Source organism: Schistocerca serialis, chromosome 2 (assembly GCF_023864345.2).
Source record: "Schistocerca serialis cubense isolate TAMUIC-IGC-003099 chromosome 2, iqSchSeri2.2, whole genome shotgun sequence".
Classification (NCBI taxonomy): Eukaryota; Metazoa; Arthropoda; class Insecta; order Orthoptera; family Acrididae; genus Schistocerca; species Schistocerca serialis.
The window spans coordinates 1,080,951,457-1,080,966,776 of NC_064639.1; the positions used below are offsets into that span (position 1 = coordinate 1,080,951,457).

Consider the following 15,320-nt stretch of genomic DNA (forward strand, 5'->3'; position numbering starts at 1 on the left):
TGAACATGGAACAGTAGTTGGAGCTAGAAGTGTGGTACATTCCATTTCAGAAATTACTAGGGAATTCAGTATTCCAAGATCCTCAGTGCAAGAGTGTGGCAAGAATGCTAAATTTCAGGTGTTACCTGTCACTATGGACAACTCAGTGGTTGATGGTCTCCACTTAACGACCGAGAGCAGTAGCGTTTGCATAGATTTGTCAGTGCTAACAGACAAGCAACACTACGTGAAATAACTGCAGAATGCTGAACATATCTATTAGGACAGTGTGACAAAACTGATGTTAATGGGCTATGGCAGCAGATGTTCGATGTGAGTGTCTTTGCTAACAGCACAACATCACCTGCAGCACCTCTCCTGAGCTTTCAAGCATATTGGTTGGACCCTAGATGATTGGAAAACCATAGCATGGTCAGATGAGTCTCAATTTCAGTTGGTAAGAGCTGATGGTAGGGCTTGAGTCTGGTGCAGACCCCATGAAGCAATAGACCCAAGCTGTCAACAAATCTCTGTGCAAGCTGGTGGTGGTTCCATAATAGTGTGCGCTACGTTTACATTGAATGGACTGGGTCCTCTGGTCCAACTGAAATGATCACTGGCTGGAAATGGTTATATTTGGCTATTTGGGGATCATTTGGAGCCATTCATGGACTTCATGTTCCCAAACAATGATGGAATTTTTATGGATGAGAATAAACCATGTCACCGGACCATAATTGTTCACAATTGGTTTCAAGAAAATTCTGGACAATTTCAATGAATGATTTGGCCACCCAGATCACCTGACGTGATCCCATTGAACATTTATGGGGCATAATTGAGAGGCCAGTTCATGCACAAAATTCTGCACTGGCAACACTTTCACAATTATGGACATGGTTCAATATTTCTGCAGGGGACTTCCAAGCCAAGTCGAGGTGCTGCACAATGCCAGGAAAATAAAAGAGGTCCGACACAATACTAGGAGATATCCCATGACTTCTGACACCTCCGTGTATTTTGTTGCTATACTATGAAGGGTAGTCAAAGTTTTAATTATCCCTGGGAGATGGGGAGGGAGGAATTATTTTTGTTTGTTTGTAATTATATGTCTACAGCCCTGGCACACATTGAAATTCTTGTGCAGCAGTACCAGAGGAGCTAAAATGTAATGGCATGCCCATTGATAAAGTGGAGTATCATTGAGAGATTCATTTTCAGCAGCAATGAAATGTGTGGCAGTTAAAACAACCCAATCCAGATGGCTAAAGAAGTCATTTGGATATGCCATAACACAGCTGCAACATCTCTGCTGCTGCCAAAACTGAATTACTGCACAACTTTCCATTTTATCAGTAGGTGAAGCCATTTTGTTTTGGGTCTTCTAGGAATATGCTATCGTATTGTGTCGCGAGCACTTCAACATGTATTAGGCATGTAAGCATGTACCTGCAAACAAACAAAAATGTATTATGCAACTTTAATAATTCTTTTTTGTGATAGAACAACGCAACTACTGTACCACGAAACTGAAAAGTAACTGCAGGTAAGTCAAGTAGCATATAGGTTAGCACAAACGAAATAAAACTTAAAAGAAATTGGTGAAGACATCTAAGATGATCAGCAACAGACAGGGATAGTGGTGCCACAATACACTTAACCAAAGACAGGTTGCACTACTGCATCATGTCAAATCTTTAGTATCCTGGGGGGTTTTGAGTGTTGCTTTTTAGAATGCTGACTTCTGCAATTTTAATAAACTGTACATCGATGTTTTAAATCATGCTTGACAGTGGCATACAGAATTCACTCGTCCTCGTCCCATCTCAGCAGTCTTGGATTTGTTCAGTCCTTCTCTGAACTACTCAGTACAGCACATTATTTCATTTAACAGTGTGATGTGACACTCTTTCTTCAGGCATTTAGTGTTACATTTTTTGCTTGACACGACTTTTTCAGTTCTGCAGTATTGCAGTATCAGAGCTTTTTCTCCTTTCCTATTTGTTCTTGGTATAAAGGAAGTTTATAGATCTAGTGGTCATTAGCACAAGAAGAGCCAGTCAAGTGATCTATGGTCCCAACCTTTAAAAATGAACGGGAATTACAGAAGGGAAGGATGAGAATTCTTAATGTATATTATACAGTCACATAATCAATGAGAACTGCACATTTACTATGGAATGGCATTACAGAACAATGCAAAAATAATTTGAAGATTTAGTTGACAGTGAAAGAGCAAATTGGTGCTAAATTAGCACGCATGAAGCATGTCATGGAACTGTTGGTATGAACAGTAAATATTCATAAGTTGTACGGATTATTAAATCGTCATATGAAAGCGCTGGCAGGTCGATAGAAACACAAACAGACACATACATACACACAAAATTCAAGCTTTCGCAACAAACTGTTGCCTCATCAGGAAAGAGGGAAGGAGAGGGAAAGACGAAAGGAAGTGGGTTTTAAGGGAGAGGGTAAGGAGTCATTCCAATCCCGGGAGCGGAAAGACTTACCTTAGGGGGAAAATATGTCTGCTTGTGTCTGTATATGTGTGGATGGATATGTGTGTGTGTGCGCGCGCGCGCGAGTGTATACCCGTCCTTTTTTCCCCCTAAGGTAAGTCTTTCCGCTCCCGGGATTGGAATGACTCCTTACCCTCTCCCTTAAAACTCACTTCCTTTCGTCATTCCCTCTCCTTCCCTCTTTCCTGATGAGGCAACAGTTTGTTGCGAAAGCTTGAATTTTGTGTGTATGTATATGTCTGTTTGTGTTTCTATCGACCTGCCAGCGCTTTCGTATGGTAAGTCACATCAACTTTGTTTTTAAATATATTTTTCCCGCGTGGAATGTTTCCATCTATTATATTATTAAATCGTCAGTTGCGTACAGTTTTTGTTGGAACTGAACAAAGAGTATGGAGACATTATATTTTACGGCTGAGAAGGATATGCCTGGAACAATTTTTTCATTTAAGACACGACACTGTTGAGTTTCTGGAGAGAAAAGGAAAGCAGGAAACAAAATTATAACATACAAAATGGATTACAGACCTCTCTTTAAGTGGAATTAACTGCATGCTACCAACAGTAAGGTGTCTCAAAGTGAGAAACAACGTATTACTGATTTGTTGGGGTGCATTTATAAAGAAAATTGCATTGTGGAAGAGGCATGGCTGACAAAAATGCTATCCATTTTCCTGAAATCACTGGCGTTAAAGAAAACAAATCTTGAAGAATTCATTGTGGCACTGAAAGAATTACATAAATAATTTTCTACATATTTTGAGGACACAGCCAACCTTACATCTGTTTTTGAGACTGTTTGTTGTTTCAGTTTAAAGAACTCCTGTACATCTCCAAACGGAACCAACTGATCCGTGATTAAATTCCAGTTTAAAAGACAAGTTCTTCTTTGAAAAAACCATCCAGGAATTCTACACTGTTTTACTCCAGAAGAGTTTCCACATCTCCATAATGAGGTTGCAAACTTGAGATAAACCTTTCATCAATAAATGTGCGCTAAAGACTTTTTTTGATTATGAAACAAACTGAGTCACAATTATGTGGTAGACCGAGTGACAAAAATATGTGAAATTGTCTGCATCTGCCCATATGCTGGCAGTTTGCATGAGAATAAATTTTATTATGTCTTCAGTGAGCCAAAAACAAACAACACTGAACTTTTTTTGTTCATGACCTATGTTGTTATGAAATACAAAACCAAGTCACAGTCTGGACATTCAGTTTCCTAGTGCGATTGCATTGCCATCTAAATGTGGTGCGATTGCAGTTTCTCCCTCTTCCCATACAGACAGTGTCGCTTAATAGTAGGTGACTTGTACAGCCAGGTGACAGAAACCTGCTTGTGAACAAGAGCACCATGTATATGCAGAATTCTGGCTGTCCCTGTTTTATATGCTCTAGCACTTTATGGGATTAGAGAAAATCTTCAGTGGTTACCGAGAATTTTGCAACCCTATAAGGGCAGTATCAATTGGAATCTCACGACTTGCGATCTTTGAATGTTTACAACGCAGCACATAAAATCTCATGATAGTGCTGTTGTCATCTTTCATTTAACTTCAACCTGATAATAACTTATGAAGTAACTAAATAATAGGAATCATCTCAAGTAAAATCAGAAGTTATGATAATAAGCAAATAAAATTTTTTTAAAAAAGAAAAGAAAACCAACTAAATGTGGGGGCATACTGTACAGTAATGCCTCCAAAATTTTTATGCTGAAAACTATTAAAGCTTTTCAAATAAAACAATGTTATTAACATTCTGCATCTTTATTCTTCAGGTCTACATACTTGAAGCCCTCTGCCACTAGATAGCTAATTGCAGCCTGTAGCATGGAAGCGTCTAAAGTAACTATGTCGGTGAATGAGCATGCTGTAATAGAGTTTCAAACTCTTAAGAGTTCTTCCACAATGGAGTGCCCTCTCCCTCAGCATGAAAATGCCAGACCAGGCACGAGTGCAGTGACATGTGAAACAATCCAATGCATTGAGTTCACAGTCACTGATCATCCTCCATGAAGTCCTGTCTTGGCCCCATCTAATTTTCATTTGTTTACAAAACTGAAGGAACACCTTCAAGGACTGCACTTTGATAGTGATAAAAAGTGGTGCAAGCTGCAGTGATGTAGCTCCATCAACAAAGTCAAACATTCTACACTGATGGTCTCAAAAATGCAGTCTCTCGTTGGGAGAAATGTGTTCGTTAGTGGGGTGACTGTGAGAAATAAATATGTAGACATGAAAAAAATAAAGATGTAGAATGTTAATAACATTTATTTTATACTTATAAAGCTTTTAGAATGTCAATAACATTTCTTTCACTTATAAATCTTTAAAAGTTTTCACATAAAAAATTTGGAGGCATTACTTTTCAGCATGTTCTTGTGAGTGCGTGTGCGGTACAAGTTTCAAAAAGCTTCAAGAAATTAAAATCTTTACAGACTACTGGTTAACTAAATGCTCTCTCAACAATGTGAGTAAACCTTGAAGTTTGTCAGTAAAAACAGATCTTTAGTCTGTATAAGTTGGTCATTGTGGGTGACACTACTATTACCCTACAAGTTCCAGTAACAGGTTTTTACAAAACTGTTTGGTACCCAACTTCCAGAAATGGTTTCTCTGTCAACTATTGTCATGCAAGAATCGTTATGACATGAGAAACTTGGTGCAACAACTTTCACCACAGTGAATACAAAATACTCTGTGCCAATTCTAAATAGGTAATATTAATTTCAATGCATCTTTCATTAGTTTCCTCCTTTTTATGAAATCAGTTATCCACACTTCTTGGAAGGAAAAGGTATAAGAATAAGAACAAATGCATTTTATTCTTTTAGTGGAACTCACCAACAACGGGGTAGTCAGGTGGCAGCAATCTTATATCATCTATGTTGATACGACCATTGTCACCATCGTCAAACTCAACGCTGACAAATTGTCGATCGAGCTCAGGGTCTGGACTAGATGGTTGTGCCACAGTGCCTGGGTAGAGACAACGATACTGTTGGCTCCAATAGGCACACAATCGAGTACCAGGAGGAAGGTCCGCAGTGCTCGACAGCCGCACCTCTAGGATCTGCAGCAGACATTTTCTATCACTTACAAAGAAAACAATTAGAATTATCCTATCAAACAGAAGTATAAGTCGTGCTACCCAGTTTTGAACTTTGTAAAAAGAGACTAATCACATACTACAGGGCAGCAGAAACAGCAGTCAAATTTTTAATTAGGAATTTTGGTAGGAAACTTCCTGGCAGATTAAAACTGTGTGCCGGACCAAGACTCGAACTCGGGACCTTCGAGTCTCGGTCAGGCACACAGTTTTAATCTGTTAGGAAGTTTCATATCAGTGCACACTCCGCTGCAGAGTGAAAATTTCATTCTGGAAATTTTGGTAGAATCAATTCATGTTGTTCATGTGTTATGATTGAATAGTAGTGACTTAATTTTAAAAAAGTAAATAATATCTGGGCAAACAGTGGGAACACAATCAGATGACAGACATTTCATTTCATGTTATGACAAGGGTAATCCCTCTATTTTGGGAAAAAAAAATATTTTGAGATCAGCCTCAAGGTTAATAGCAATCTCCCCCTCAGCCATGAAGAAACAGTATAGTTGCAACAAATACTGATAATATAATATTCAACTCTTGAGGCCGTTTTTTGTACTACACTGAAGAAAAGTTTTTCAAGAATGGCACAAATTGTAATTTCCCTTTGCTGAACAGGAAGATCAGAGAGACAACGGAAATCTGCATACTAGAATACAAGACAATGGCAACAAAAGAAGGCAGCTGGGGAAATTATTGTTTCTTCTGTACGATTTGTGAAGAATCAATAGCTTTTGTACAAACTTAAGTGAAAACTCAATTTTAAGTACTATTTATGGCAGTTCAGTTCTTTCCAAATAAATTATGAACTTCCAAGATAAGTAAATGCAGCATTTCCGTGTGAACTAATTTCATTTTGGCTAAAATCCACTGTTCACATTACTTTTAGAATTAATATCTTTTCAAATTATATCTGCTGATAGCATTGCTGTGTTTTTAATTCATGATCTAATTTAATTTTGTAATTGATCTTAACAGAAAAATGTATGTACTTACCATTATATAAAAAAAAGTTTTTGCATGGTGACAAATTTTAGTTTACCATATTCACTTATTTTTCTGAAAGAACCTGAATTTTCAAGCAAATTAATTTGAAAATTTTCACACATATACAATTGGAACATTGGGAGTACTACATCAATTTTGAAGATCTGAAAACAACAATGAAGAACAAAAATTGCACTCTAGTTTCAAAGGTAAGGTATAACATTAATTTGCCACCTGTGCATCTTATACTATTTGTGCGACTATACTACTTCAGCTACATAAAACAAACAATACATTATGCTCAGCTACATAGTAAAATGGTAAGCAGCATTTTATGATTGAATGTAGTGAAAATTAAATGCAATGAATATAATATCAGTTCATAACTTATGAACTTTTACTGTTAGTGAAATGTATGGTAGTAACAACATCGAAAACAGTCAATTTTGATAAAAAAATTCTTTATTACATTTCCTTCCTATCTTTACCACAAACTGTACACTTAACTGGGGAAAAAACACAATAATCATTTGCAATAAAGTGATGGTTGTGGTAACAGGAACAGTAGTAGCAGTAATAGTTGTAGTAACAGCAAACAAGAAGTGACAACCAATAGCCCATAAAAGTAGAGTAGAAAGCACATGATTAAAAACAATAATCTTTCAAAATGCACATATTTCACATTCTTTCTTTCTCTCTCTCCCTCTCTCTCTCTGCTCTGAAAAGAATATGATAAGGTCCACGAAAGGCTAAGAAACCACAGAAAGAAACCAACAGGAAAATTCAATGTAACAACTACATACCCTCACGGATAAACTAGTTAATTACTGAAAAACTCCTGTCTATTTTCAAGTACTGAAGAAAAACAACAGTAAATAACCTGGACTTAAAAAGAAACTAATTTCACTTATTTCAAATAGCCCTGCTACAATTTTTTGACAACGACGAAGTCCTTTAATGTACTTGGCATGCTGTTCAATCAATCACACTAAATCTTAACCTAACATGAGAAGCCTGATAAACACTGAGATTTCAGAGGAAAATACCTATCTTTCTAGTATACAGACACATTTTAAGGAAAATGGGATTCTCTAATTTTGATACATGAGTGAGTCAGTGCAAACACATTGTCACCTCATATTTTGGACACTGATGGACCCCTTATATTTATAATGAACAATTTTGAATTTTCTGGGGAATAGTCATGCCATAGCTCACTTGAACTTTCAGAGTCCAACATACAGTGTGACAATTACTGCTACATAATACATATTTTAAATCATTAAGGGCAGCATTTCATGTTTTTTATGTTAAATATTTAACCAAAAGCTCATCAGAAATATTCCAGTTTTCGATGCTGTATTAATGGCTGAATGAAATTTTATGTAAGCTTTATGAATGAGTCATTACATCATGAAACAATACAGTATCACTACCAATTCTTTTGTTGTACTATCAAGTTAATGGAAAAGAGAGCTGAATGAAATTATTTACTTAAAATACAAATTAAAGGCTGTAAATATGTCCTTTAATAATTAGATGAAAAAGTGATGAATATCTGATGATGATGTATCACTGACTGTGCTGCATACTCATTTAACAGGGTGAAATAGTTTCACAAAGGCAGCATTGTGAAGTGTCTATTTAAATAAATAGTTTTGCGGAGCATTAGGATGCTCTTGCAACTCACCGCATCCTTCAGCACTTCCTCCCGGCTATAGATATGCTGACGGTTCCCACGTTCTCCATCCAAAGTCACACCGTATACATCAGGTGGACGGATTGCACTCAGAGTGCCAGCATAAAACAAACCTCCTGATGCAGTCAGAACACGCTGCTTGTCTGTATTTAAGTGTGAAGCTGTCAGCAAACAGGATGCTGCAAAAAACAAAACAAAAACTTTTGTTTAGAAAATCCTAAATATTACGCAATTAAAAAAAAAACAGAAATTATGAAAATGCTAAAATGTATCCAATCATGGTGAAATTTAAATAATTACTAACAAAATTTGATTTTTTAAATAAAAATAATAATAAAATACAACAAAGATGTTTATATCACAAGGGAAGTGTACCTTTTGATTCCCAGAATACATCTTCTGTAACTGAACCTACAGCTGTCTAGTGCCTTATGCATCCTGGCTGCTAGTGCAGACAGAATTATTTTCGAGGAGAGCTATTTTATATGTCATAGCCAGCAGAATGTACGATGATTTCTTAGAATGGCGATGTATAGTTATATGAGATTTATCACCAGAAAAGACAACACTACGATCAAAATATGAAATCTCTAAAGCACATCTCGAGAAGTTATCAGGTGTGATTTTCTCCAACTAATATAGCTGTAGTAGTGCCTCCTGATTTTACCACGGAAACTGAATAACTGGCACAACATTTCTATCAACCACTGTGATGCCACTACATGGATGATGCTGCTCTCCAAGACAGCCACGCTCTAGCATATAGGAAGGTCGAACACCACCCTAAGCAGTGGAGAGCGCACCACAAATGTTACTGAATGTGCTACAATGTTGCTCTGGTGGACTATTTCTAGCAGACAGATCACTGATACAGCTTTGTTTGAGAATGTGAACTTAAGATGGCTTGCACTGTTCCTAGCTGTATATACAGCATCAGTCCCAAAAGTTTTGAGACTACACAATAAAAAGTAGACAAAAGATCGGTGGTTTTAATCCTTCAGGTCTTCTACATAGTCTCCACCCACTTGAATAAAATGGGACAGAATGTTCATATGACCAAATAAAATGTTCAGAGAAATCCATCTTTGGGATGTTGATCACATTGCATGTCACATTCGTACCTCCTTTGGTCTTTGTGAAACAATGCAGACCAGTTCTACACTTCATGTCTTTTTATTCATATTCATAAAACCAGGCCTCGCCACTCATTATGATTTTTTCCCCCACAAAAGAATTGTCTGCATTTTTCACTTCAATCAAGTCTCAGCAGACATACAAGTGGTGGTGTTTTTTGTTCGAGCATTCAAGGTGTGCAGAAAAAACTTTACATGCACTTTCCTTTTCTTCACAACATTTTGTAGAATGTCTTGAACACACAATTTAAGAGTTCTGCAACACTGTGATGTTGACATGCTAATGGTCACATGTTCACTTCTTGACTCTGCCTACTCACAACTGACTGGCTGAATGCATATCTGTTGTTTACAGTGATTACTTTAAGCTGCCATTGTACTTACTATACTGATGTCACTTACATGCCACAAGTAAAAACAGTCTCCGAACTTTTAGGACAGACAGTGTATATAACTTCTTGTGAATAACTCCATTAACTCTGTGTGTAGATCACCTTTTACAGAAGTGGCAACAAGGACAGGAACTGTAATGGATGTAGATTACACTTTTAAAATTTTTGTAGTTATTTGAGAGCACGGGTTTTTCAACCATAGAGGAAACTATGGCATCTCCTAACACCAGTCACATAAGTCTATCAGGTGCTGATTACGGCTATATTACAGGCAATGTGAGCATTAGCGACTGTAGCAGGAATGTCTCCCAGGAGAGACATGTTTACAGCCTTTTCACCACTCAACAAACAACGTGATGAGCAGAATGCTTACTGCTGTAGTTATATTTTTCAGCTTGTCAAATTTCTGATATGGAAGGACAAAAGACCACATTCTTATATATAAATCCTGGACTGTTTCATCTAATACAAAAACTAGAGCCATTAATAAATCTGAAGAACGTGAAGTGCCTAGAACATTCTCTTTTTATTGCAAGAATTCTAGCAGTGAAAAATGTGTCTCAATCAATTTCATGCAGACGGGGCTGCCAATCTCCAGGGATTAGGTAGAAATTACAAATTTTTGTGAGGGCAGAACAACATGGACTCCTTATCAGCCATTTTGTGTCGCTTATGCACAGCTTGATGTGAGAAACCATGCAATGAGGAAATCAAATCCTCCTTTGGCAGAAGTAATGTGAATAGCTCAAATCTGTGAAACAGCCCAGCAGCCCAAACTGTATACATGAAGGAAGAAGATGTTGCAGCAGTTAGCTCTCCAGCACTGGTTGTATGGAACGTCACTATACCTTTGGAACACCCTTTACCTGCACCATGGCTAAGGCAGTCACGTAAATAACAACACCAGTGGTGATTGGCTACACAGGAAGAGGTGTCATTTTTTTCTTTGCCATGCACGCAGAATGTACCCCCATCAGCAAGCAACTTTTCATGGCAAAAGAAGATACTGGAAAGAGGTATGTTTTAGCATTTCCGATGCAACACAGGCCAACCTAAAGAATAGGACCATGTGAGTGAGCAATCTATGGAAGTGCTAACTTCTCAAAACGCAGCCCAGAAAATGTACTTACACTGGCAAACATCCTGTGAGGTTAATTTTGAGCACCAATGCTTCTGTGTCTTTGCTAAACCAATCAATTCACTTAAGTTTAGAGTCACTTCCACTGTAGGCAGCACAGACAAATCTTTGGACCTATGGACATCATCAAGTGCCTTTGTTACGGAAGTTTCCAATTACTGCATCCCAAGTGTGCTGCATACCTTGACAATATTATGGTCACAGTTCCCGAGGATCACCATGCTTCAAAAAAATTCCCTTAAGCAGGCACTGTGTTTAGCAGTGTACACCCCTGGTTTACTTCTCATAATTGCAAGTGACATGCCTCCTTCCCTCCCGCATAGTAATGCCATAGCCCTCCCATATACACTCCTGGAAATTGAAATAAGAACACCGTGAATTCATTGTCCCAGGAAGGGGAAACTTTATTGACACATTCCTGGGGTCAGATACATCACATGATCACACTGACAGAACCACAGGCACATAGACACAGGCAACAGAGCATGCACAATGTCGGCACTAGTACAGTGTATATCCACCTTTCGCAGCAATGCAGGCTGCTATTCTCCCATGGAGACGATCGTAGAGATGCTGGATGTAGTCCTGTGGAACGGCTTGCCATGCCATTTCCACCTGGCGCCTCAGTTGGACCAGCGTTCGTGCTGGACGTGCAGACCGCGTGAGACGACGCTTCATCCAGTCCCAAACATGCTCAATGGGGGACAGATCCGGAGATGTTGCTGGCCAGGGTAGTTGACTTACACCTTCTAGAGCACGTTGGGTGGCACGGGATACATGCGGACGTGCATTGTCCTGTTGGAACAGCAAGTTCCCTTGCCGGTCTAGGAATGGTAGAACGATGGGTTCGATGACGGTTTGGATGTACCGTGCACTATTCAGTGTCCCCTCGACGATCACCAGTGGTGTACGGCCAGTGTAGGAGATCGCTCCCCACACCATGATGCCGGGTGTTGGCCCTGTGTGCCTCGGTCGTGTGCAGTCCTGATTGTGGCGCTCACCTGCACGGCGCCAAACACGCATACGACCATCATTGGCACCAAGGCAGAAGCGACTCTCATCGCTGAAGACGACACGTCTCCATTCGTCCCTCCATTCACGCCTGTCGCGACACCACTGGAGGCGGGCTGCACGATGTTGGGGCGTGAGCGGAAGACGGCCTAACGGTGTGCGGGACCGTAGCCCAGCTTCATGGAGACGGTTGCGAATGGTCCTCGCCGATACCCCAGGAGCAACAGTGTCCCTAATTTGCTGGGAAGTGGCGGTGCGGTCCCCTACGGCACTGCGTAGGATCCTACGGTCTTGGCGTGCATCCGTGCGTCGCTGCGGTCCGGTCCCAGGTCGACGGGCACGTGCACCTTCCGCCGACCACTGGCGACAACATCGATGTACTGTGGAGACCTCACGCCCCACGTGTTGAGCAATTCGGCGGTTCGTCCACCCGGCCTCCCGCATGCCCACTATACGCCCTCGCTCAAAGTCCGTCAACTGCACATACGGTTCACGTCCACGCTGTCGCGGCATGCTACCAGTGTTAAAGACTGCGATGGAGCTCCGTATGCCACGGCAAACTGGCTGACACTGACGGCGGCGGTGCACAAATGCTGCGCAGCTAGCGCCATTCGACGGCCAACACCGCGGTTCCTGGTGTGTCCGCTGTGCCGTGCGTGTGATCATTGCTTGTACAGCCCTCTCGCAGTGTCCGGAGCAAGTATGGTGGGTCTGACACACCGGTGTCAATGTGTTCTTTTTTCTATTTCCAGGAGTGTATATATGTATAGCCCTGAGTGCCCTATCATATACACTTCTAAGACCTTACCTGCTTCTCAACAACACTATTCTCAAACACAGCGGGAGGCACTCACTATAATTTATTCATAAATTATTCTTTTATGAATAAAAATTTCATATTGTTATGGATCATCACCCACTGCTCACCATCTGCATCCACAAGCATCAGACCAGACCACCCTCCACCTACAGTGCTGGGTACTTTAATTGCCTTATGTTCATTATTCGATCAAGTATTGTGCTATGATGTTATACACAAATGCAGATGCACTGTCCCAATTCTCGGGGGACTTGACTCAGCCTTTGACCAACATAAATTAATGTGTTTCCAGATCAATTCAGATCTGCATTCAGCCATTTCCACCTTTCCCTTAACAAAGTGCATTGTTGCAGCTACCAGCCGCAAGAATCTGATGTTACATTGTCTTCTTCACTCTGTACAACATAATGGCTGGACATGCCTTCCAGGCAAAAATTTCATCCCTTAGCCATGACAACATCAACTACACTTAAATCAAGGGGGGTTCTGTTGTTCTCGGATGAGGACCAATGCCACATCCTGATTTCTTCTGCTCCCGAATGAAAAGTTTGGTATGACATGTATTCTGACCAAACACTGACTCATACATTGTGGGCATGGTCTGTCAGGTCCATCAAGCTGCATCTCTTGAGTGGTTCTCTTCCTGAACTGATGCTGTGAATTATGGAAGCATACCAATTTAGATTTTTCTGGCCCATTTTTGGAATCCACGTGCCTTGTCATGATTGACTCTTTTCCTCACTTCCCTTCTGTGTTCTGCATGTCTTAGGTCATTACTGCCACTACTATCATGGCCTTGGAAAAAGTCTTTGCACTTGAAGGCATCACACACATCTTTGTGTTTGATAACTGGATGGCATTTACTTCCTATGACTTCGTGCAGTTTTGTGACTAATGGAATTCAACACCTTCCCACCAAATCATCTCAGCTGGCCTTCAACAGTCATGCGGAATGCTTTATGCATATCTTTAAAACACAGTTTCCTAAGTTAATGATGTCACACACATTTAATGCCCTGTGCAGCTTTCTAGAAACTTAAAGGTCCACCCTGATCAAGGGATGAAACCCAATGGAGTGGCTTCATGGTCACCCTCAGCACATCCTTTTGGATATGCTGTGACCACTACTGGTTTACATCATTTCTGGAGCCTTGTCCTTCCGTAAGGTCCATCAGTTAGGATGCCACTTAAACCGGATAAGCAGGGTGATCTCTGCCTGCCGTACCATGGCCTCTGCCACAGACTTCTGTGGCAGCATCAAGATCAACTTTGCCTCCATTATCTTCGTCAGCAACCATTTGGTTCTCTGCCTCGGCCTTCCACAGTGGCGTCCATGGACATTGGCCTACTGCCTTTGCCAGGGGCAGCTCCTCTGATCCATGCACACCTGCATCTTATGGTTGTGTAAGTTCCCTGGGAAGATTTTTCGGGTGTGGTACCATATCATATTGTAATAAAACCATCACTGGCAAAACCAATGTTGCAGTGTCATATCATGTCACCTTGGAAACTGAGTATCTAGCAGAACATTACTACTGACAGATGATGTATTATTACTGTGATGGTACCGATCCTCTAGATGCATCCTCAGACAGGATTACACCAAACTCTGGAATATAAGCTGGTCTACATCACTACTGGTATGAGTAGTGAAGTGTACGTCATCAATGTTAACACTGACTATGATGGTATTCTGGTTGACTGTTTGTAATAGATCAAACTCTGATAAGGCTTGGACTGGATTTTGTTTGGGAATACAGACTAAAGGTAGCTTGCACTGTTCCTGGTAGCATCTTGTGTACATATCTCTTTCATAAATAGAGGGAGAGAGAGAGAGAGAGAGAGAGAGAGAGAGAGAGAGAGAGAGAGAGAGAGTGTGTGTGTGTGTGTGTGTGTGTGTGTGTGTGTGTGTGTAGATCACTTTTTACAAAATTAGCACAATACAAGGAGTCTGTAAATTTGTGAAGCAAATCTATTACAAAGGCATCATGTTAAGACATTCATAAAGACATAAGTAAATACATGTCCATCTATGTATGTTGCACATAATATTTTACTTTTGTCTCCTGAATTTTAATTCTTTCCTTCATCGGTTTTACTTCCTGCTCCCTCCTGATCTAGGCCTGCTTTATTTGAGGACTTGTGTTATTTTCAGACTTCATTTCTAATTAATCTTACATGCTCCAACATCTTTCTTAATTTTTACAGGTGAAGTAACCTTTGGCTCAGGTAGCTAGTGTATGTGTACTTAGATTTGCACTGCAGATTAGATATGCCAGAGAATAATCAGTACATTTTTAAAATTACACAAAAGAGTCACTATATGATTCTTCATATGGCAAAGTATATTCTGACATTGCACACCAGAATGAAGAATTAAACGATTACACAACTGACAGCCATTAAGCTTTCATCAAAATGCCACACACATCATGTATCACATCAAATAAAGGAAAATGGAGAGAGTGAAATAAATACAGTGATATTGTTAGGCCATGCCAGATGCACTAACTTAAGTATTTAAG

General features: G+C 39.9%; 1 protein-coding gene across 1 annotated transcript in view; it reads right to left on the minus strand.

Moving 5' to 3' along the window:
* The window catches only part of LOC126458525 (serine-rich adhesin for platelets-like), a 188,351-nt gene that overhangs the window by 28,249 nt on the left and 144,782 nt on the right, over positions 1-15,320 (minus strand). The window contains exons 15-16 of the mRNA XM_050095628.1: positions 8,293-8,480; positions 5,351-5,579 (exon numbers count right to left, since the gene is read on the minus strand). Of these exons, the coding sequence (XP_049951585.1) occupies positions 5,351-5,579; positions 8,293-8,480 (417 nt within the window). The remainder of the gene's footprint in view (positions 1-5,350; positions 5,580-8,292; positions 8,481-15,320) is intronic.